This window comes from Etheostoma spectabile, chromosome 18 (genome assembly GCF_008692095.1).
Source record: "Etheostoma spectabile isolate EspeVRDwgs_2016 chromosome 18, UIUC_Espe_1.0, whole genome shotgun sequence".
Lineage (NCBI taxonomy): Eukaryota > Metazoa > Chordata > Actinopteri > Perciformes > Percidae > Etheostoma > Etheostoma spectabile.
This window is the reverse complement of record NC_045750.1, coordinates 701,194-708,888: the sequence shown is the minus strand read 5'-3', so window position 1 is coordinate 708,888 and position 7,695 is coordinate 701,194. Positions and strand designations below refer to the sequence as shown.

Sequence of the window (7,695 nt, the reverse complement as noted above, 5' to 3'; positions counted from 1 at the left end):
TTAATCCCCCGTTTATAAGATTAAGGTGATTTTATACATTGTTTCTTTGGAATTAAACAACGGACAAATAGAGTCTTTAAACGCTTCAGATGGAAAGTTATTCCCTGTCAAAGTGGCGCCAGAATGAATGGGAGTCAATGGGATGCTAACGGCGGGCGATGGCTTCGTAGCATTAAAATGGCGCCATGGGAGCTACGCTCAGAGAGGAGAGACCAACGCCCTTGGGAGCCACCGGGAGCCCACTCTGAACTTCATTTGGGCTCTTCAGACACCCATGGGTGCCATCACGGACACTACGTCTAGTGTGTGTGAACTCACTTTCCACTCCGTCCATCAGTGAGCTCAGTCTCAGGGCTCAGGCTGTCTGCTGTCTGTCCTCCTGCCAGCCGTCTGTCTGCTGTCTGCAGACCTCTGTCCACACGCTCCAGGAAGGAGTCCCACTCACTCTACACACACACACAGACAGAGAAACACAGACACACACATCCACCCACACACACACACAAGAGTGAGACACACAAACACACACACACAGACAAACAAGAGTCTCTCACACACACACACACAGACAAACAAACAAGAGTCACACACACGAGACACACACACACACACACACACACACACACACACACACACACACACACACACACACACACACACACACACACACACACACACACACACACACACACACACACACACACACACACACACACACACACTAAATAATTATTAAAATGGAGTATAACAAAAAATGGACAAGATGTAATCCAGTGCTCTTGTTTCTAAGATAAAAAGCACAAAGAATTAAAGTCTAAATTAATTTTATTCATGTCGGTTTAATAAAATGTTTTAATGCCACAGACCCACAACTAGACCAGATTCAGCCATAGGATCCACTTTCACTGCAGGGACCCATGTGGACACCATTTCTGTTGATTTATTACTGAATTGTAAAACTATACACACTCTGCATGAGTAGAACATTTAGTAATGAAGACACAGAATAGAAATGTAGGGTTTCTCTTAAATCACCATCAAACAACAGTATTGGTGTGGACCCCAATCTTCTCTGCATGCATGTGTAAAATATAACTTTGAATCCGACTGTTTACTGCTGAAGTCATTAAATACAAAATGTATTAAAAAAAAGGAAAAGGTTTGGCTCATGCAGACCTCCAGCTGCAGAAGTTCCTCCACCTGCTCTCTCACTGCTGCATGGCTGGAAAAATGGAAAATGGGAAAAAAGAAGAGTTATTTGTTTGTGTCATAATATGTCAAACATTCATAATATGTCAACAGTAGTATGCCAAAAGTACCAGGATGTACTACGGTATTGTATCATATATTTAATAAGATCTGACATTCTCCGTGGTATAGTACCTACCACTCAAGGCCACGGGATCAGGTACACCTTCCAACTGCTCGTTAACACTTAATTTTCAAGCAGCCAATCACATGGCGGCAACTCAGTGCATTTAGGCATGTAGACATGGTCCAGAGATCTCCTGCAGTTCAAACCGAGCATCAGTATGGGGAGAACGGGGATTTGAGTGACATGAACGTGGCATGATTGTTGGTGCCGAAGCGGTGGTCTGAGTATTTCAGAAAACTGCTAATCTACTGGGATTTTACGCACAACCATCTCTTAGGGTTATACAGAGAATGGTCCGAAAAAGAAAAAACTCCAGTGAGCGGCAGTTCGTGGGCGGAATTAATGCCTTGTTGATGCCAGAGGTCAGAGGAGAATGGCCAGACTGGTTCGAGTGATAGAAGGGCAACAGTGACTCAAATAACCACCGTTACACACCAAGGTGGGCAAAGAATCATCCTCGTACGACAGTACGTCGAACTTTTGATGGCAGATGGGCTACAGCAGCCGTAAGACCACATCGGGTGCCAATCCTTTCAGCTAAGAACAGGAAACTGAGACTACAAATTGCACAAGCTCATCGAAATGGGACAATAGAAGATGGTTGGAAAAAAGTTGCCTGGCTGATGAGTCTCGATTTCTGCTGCGACAGTCGGATGGTAGGTCAGAATTTGGCGTCTACAAATGAAAGCATGGATCCATCCTGCCTGTGTATCACGGTTCAGGCTGGTGGTGGGTGGTGTCATGGTGTGGGGAATATTTCTTGGCACTCTTTGGGCCCTTGGTACCAATTGAGCATCGTTGCAACGCACAGCCTACCTGAGTATTGTTGCTGACCTGTAATCCCTTTATGACCTAATGTACCCAACTTCTGATGGCTACTTTCAGCAGATAATGCGCTAGGTCATAAAGCTGGAATCACACAGACTGGTTTCTTGAACCATGACAAGAGGTGGCTGTACTCAAATGGCCTCCACAGTCACCAGATACTCAATCAATAGAGCATCTTTGGGATGTGGTGGAACGGGAGATTCGCATCATGGATGTGCAGCCGACAATCTGCGGCAACTGTGTGATGCCATCATGTCATATGGAAACCAAACTCCCTGAGGAATGCTTCCAGCACCTTGTTGAATCTATGCCCCGAAGAATTGAGGCAGTTTGAAGGCAAAAGGGGTCCAACCCGTTACAGCATGGGGTACCTAATAAAGTGGCCGGAGTGTATATCTAATAAGTCTGTACAGACGTGTATAGTACATTATCTAATAAGTCTGGACATACTGTGTATAGTACATATACTAATAAGTCTGTACATACTGTGTAAAGTACATAATTTAATAAGTCTGTACATCTATGGGTATAGTACATATATCTAATAAGTTTACATATATCTAATAAGTGTACATACTGGCTCGATAACATATATCTAATAGTCTGTACATATATCTAATAAGTCTGTACATATATCTAATAAGTGTACATACTGTGTGTATTTAGTACCTATATCTAATAAGTCTGTACATAATAATAAGTCTGTACATATCTAAAAGTGTACATATGTGTATTACAATATCTAATATAGTCTGTACAATATCAATAAGTCTGTACATTCTGTGTATAGACTATATTAATAAGTCTGTACAGGTGTATAGTAACTATATTTAATAAGGTCTGGACATCTGTGTATAGTACACATATTTAATAAGTCTGTACATTCTGTGTATAGTACAGATAGTAAAATAAAGTCTGTACATACTGTGTAAGGACATATTCTAATAAGTCTTGTACATATACTAAAAGTCTGTACCTTCTGTGTATAGTACATATATTTAATAAGTAATCGATATATATTTAAAAGTAGTAATCGATACAGACCTGCCTCCAGTACCCACACTAGACTATTTTTGTATTTCAGAAAAAAGATTTATTTGATTTATTATATAATAATATATATATATATATATATTATATATATATATATAAATATATATATATATATATATATATATATTATATATATGTCCCAATACATAATATCAACTGCAGTAGTTGCCAAAAGTACCAGGATGTAGTTCTGGATCCCAGGCAGATTGCAGTATAAAAGCCAGCATGCTTTTTTTGACAGTTTTAATCCTTTTAAAAAGCTTTATCTTTGTGTTTTAATTTTTGTGAAACTGTTTTTTTTTTTTTTTTTTTTAACCCGTTTTTATGTAAAGCACTTTGAATTTTTAAAAAATATATATTGGCCGATATATCGGAATATCAGATTTTTAAATAACCAAATATTCACATTGGTATCGGCCTTAAAACTCCTTTATTGGTCGGGCTCTATAACCTACGAACAACTCCTCAAACACAAAGATGTTTACGTCTTTTTGCCCAAAACTTATTATCCATCGCATCTAGTCCATTAATTACCTGAGACTCAACAGGTGTCAGTGACATTATCACAGCGTAACTTTAAATTATAAGTACATTTTCCCACTGTTATACCCATGTGATATACATGTTTAATACGCTTGTGTACTCACTGATAAAACTTCTGCCAAAGGTCCTCGGCTTCACTCTTCTTCTTCACTCCGAGGCTGCACAACAGCCACAAAACACACAAAACACACAATTACACAATCACCTCACAGTATGAAAATAAAGAAAAACATCTTTTTATTATAACAGCTGACTGACTGCACCTGACCTTCTGTAGAAGTCTGTCCCCGCTGCCATCAGGCCGAGTAGGGGGGTGATCTTATCTGGGACAAACGTCTCCAGGGAGTCTGTGTGAGGACAAAGGGACATAGTCATTGGTCAGGACGATATGTGCCACCGGGGGACGCAATAACCACGACAACGTGGGCAATTATAGACCGCAAGCCCAAGCCCCTGCAACACAACACCTACAATTAAGGGACTTAATCACACCCAAAGGTCCCAAAAGGTCCCAAAAGACATGGTGCTCTTTGGATGCTTTCATATAGACCTTAGTGGTCTCTAATACTGTATCTGAAGTCTCTTTATATAGACCTTAGTGGTCCCTAATACTGTATCTGAAGTCTCTTTATATAGACCTTAGTGGTCCCTAATACTGTATCTGAAGTATCTTTATATAGACCTTAGTGGTCCCTAATACTGTATCTGAAGTCTCTTTTATATAGACCTTAGTGGTCCCTAATACTGTATCTGAAGTCTCTTTTATATAGACCTTAGTGGTCCCTAATATGTATCAAGTCTCTTTTTAAAGACCTTAGTGGTCCCTAATACTGTATCTGAGTTTCTTTATATAGACCTTAGTGTCCCTAATACTGTATCGAAGTCTCTTTATATAGACCTTAGTGGTCCCCTAATACTGTATCTGAAGTCTCTTTATATAGACCTTAGTGGTCCCCTATACTGTTCTGAAGTCTCTTTTATATAGACCTTAGTGGTCCCAATACTGGTCTGAAGTTTTCTTTATATAGACCTTAGTGGTCCCTAATACTGTATCTGAAGTCTCTTTATATGACCTTAGTGGTCCCCTATACTGTATCTGAAGTCTCTTTATATAGACCTTAGTGGTCCCCAATACTGTATCTGAAGTCTCTTTTATATAGACCTTAGTGGTCCCTAATACTGTCTCTGAAGTCTCTTTATATAGACCTTAGTGGTCCCTAATACTGTTCTGGTCTCTTTATATAGACCAGTGGTTCCCTAATACTGTATCTGAAGTCTCTTTTATATAGACCTTAGTGGTCCCTATACTGTATCTGAAGTCTCTTTTATATAGACCTTAGTGGTCCCTAATCTGTATCTGAAGTCTCTTTTATATAGACCTTAGTGGTCCCTAATACTGTATCTGAAGTCTTCTTTATTATACCTTAGTGGTCCCTAATACTGTATCTGAGTCTCTTTATATAGACCTTAGTGGTCCCTACTGTATCTAAGTCTCTTTTATATGACCTTAGTGGTCCCTAATACTGTATCTGAAGTCTCTTTTATATAGACCTTGGTGGTCCCCTAATACTGTATCTGAAGTCTCTTTATATATAGACCTTGTGGTCCCTAATACGTATCGAAGTCTCTTTTATATAGACCTTAGTGGTCCCTAATACTGTATCTGAAGTCTCTTTTATATAGACCTAGTGGTCCCTAATACTGTATCTGAAGTCTCTTTATATAGACTTAGTGGTCCCTAATTGTATCTGAAGTCTCTTTATAGACCTTAGTGGTCCCTAATACTGTATCTGAAGTCTCTTTTATATAACTTAGTGGTCCCCATCTGTATGAAGTCTCTTTAATAGACCTTCCCTAATACGTATCTGAAGTCTCTTTATATAGACCTAGTGGTCCCTATACTGGACTGAAGAGGGGGGGGGGGGGGCGCCATAGGCAGGCTGGGGAACGCAAATTTTGTTAAAAAAAAAAAACCTCATAAAGTGATTAAGTAAAACTAGATTTGAGATTTATCTTAAATGTAACAAAAATGTAACAGCGGACTTCAATCACATTTCGTGCATTTTAATTCTGTTGTGCCTGTTGGGAACGATACATATACAGTAAAACTAATCTATACATCATTCCCTAATTAATCGTAACTCATCCTGAATTCGGCGTGCATACATCATAATTAGGAACACGAACTGGAGTAAAATCTTGCCTGTTGTTGTGGGTTGCCATCCTATTACTACGTCATTTTTAAAGCATGCCATGAAACCCTACCTTGTCTCCTGTATGCCGAATTACTCATAAGACAAAAACAATTCACTCTGCATAGAAGCCATAACCAAGGTGGTGTCTTTATGTTTCTTTTGGCAACAAAAGACATTAAAAGGTTCAAACTTTCAATGAAGTCTGGCACTACTGACACATCCTCCCCAGTCCGCCCTACCTCGTGCGTCCCGCGTGGCTGTCTGCAGGAGGTCTTGGCTCACGCGGACCAGCCGAGTCAGAGCACCTGTTAAGGTCTCCTCTGATACGGTCACGTCCTCAGCCATGATCCGGCTCTTCTCTCACCTGCACCAACCCTAGGCATCAAGGACTGGAAGTGACCACACAGCAGCCATCTTGAGACAAAAAAAAAGTGCTGATCACGTGACAGAATCACGTGGTGTTGCATTGGATTACAGAGTTATAAAGTACGTTATAACTGTCTATGGTTATAACCTTCATGTTGTCCTCATGTTGTCTTCATGTTCTCCTCATGTTGTCTTCATGTTGTCTTCATGTTGTCCTCATGTTGTCCTCATGTTGTCTTGATGTTGTCTTGATGTTGTCCTCATGTTGTCCTGATGTTGTCTTCATGTTGTCCTCTTGTCCCCATGTTGTCCTCTTGTTGTCCTTTTGTTGTCCTCATGTTGTCTTCATGTTGTCCTCAGGTTGTCCTCTTGTTCTCCTCATGTTGTCTTCATGTTGTCCTCCTGTTGTCCTCATGTTGTCTTCATGTTGTCCTCCTGTTCTCATGTTGTCTTCATGTTGACCTCATGTTGTCCTCCTGTTCTCCTCATGTTGTCTTCATGTTGTCCTCATGTTGTCCTCATGTTGTCTTCATGTTGTCCTCATGTTGCCTTCATGTTTCCTCATGTTGTCCTCCTGTTCTCCTCATGTTGTCTTCATGTTGTCCTCATGTTGTCCTCATGTTGTCCTCATGTTGTCCTCCTGTTCTCCTCATGTTGTCCTCATGTTGCCTTCATGTTGTCCTCATGTTGTCCTCATGTTGCCTTCATGTTGTCCTCATGTTGCCCTTCATGTTGTCCTCATGTTGTCTTCATGTTGTCCTCATGTTGTCTTCATGTTGTCCTCATGTTCCTAATTTCTGCTTTTCAACTCAAACATTAGGTATAATTTCCAATGAATGATGTTTATTGACCATAAATTCCAAAAATAACTGTAAAACTAAATTAGTTAGTGTTACGTAGTGTTAAACGTCAAAAACAAGTGACAAACATTGAAAAAGGGACAAAAATCATAAGAAAAAGTTAAAAACATCGATAAAAAGCATCAACAAAAGCGTTGAGTTTTAATTTCGACAGGAAGACAACACGAGGGTGAAGCTGGGCCCGTTCAGTAGATTTCGGTATCATTCATGTTTAACACCAAACCAACATTTTTACACTTTTTTTACTGTCTTACCAAGATTAATGAAACATAAGATTAAAAAATATATACTAAATTGATCTCATGTAGAACACCTACTTCCATTACTAATGTGTTAATACTTTATTTTACTTGCATTTTTTTGATAGAAAAAAAATTGCATTTTTAAGTAGATTTTCCTGGAATATTAAATAAAAGAAGTACAGAGTCTGTTAAAATGGTCAACCAGTTTTATTGACTGCTGAACAAGAAAATCT

The 7,695-nt window shown here is 39.5% G+C and overlaps 1 protein-coding gene across 1 annotated transcript in view; it reads right to left on the bottom strand.

Annotated features, from left to right (window-relative positions):
• selenol (selenoprotein L) overlaps positions 1 to 6,431 on the bottom strand; it is a gene marked incomplete at its 3' end in the record, with an annotated part of 23,506 nt that extends 17,075 nt beyond the window's left edge. Inside the window, 5 exon segments of the mRNA XM_032543694.1 lie at positions 319 to 446; positions 1,177 to 1,222; positions 3,904 to 3,957; positions 4,068 to 4,146; positions 6,234 to 6,431. Of these exon segments, the coding sequence (XP_032399585.1) occupies positions 319 to 446; positions 1,177 to 1,222; positions 3,904 to 3,957; positions 4,068 to 4,146; positions 6,234 to 6,339 (413 nt within the window). The 5' untranslated portion in view covers positions 6,340 to 6,431.
• Positions 6,432 to 7,695: the final 1,264 nt, after the last annotated feature.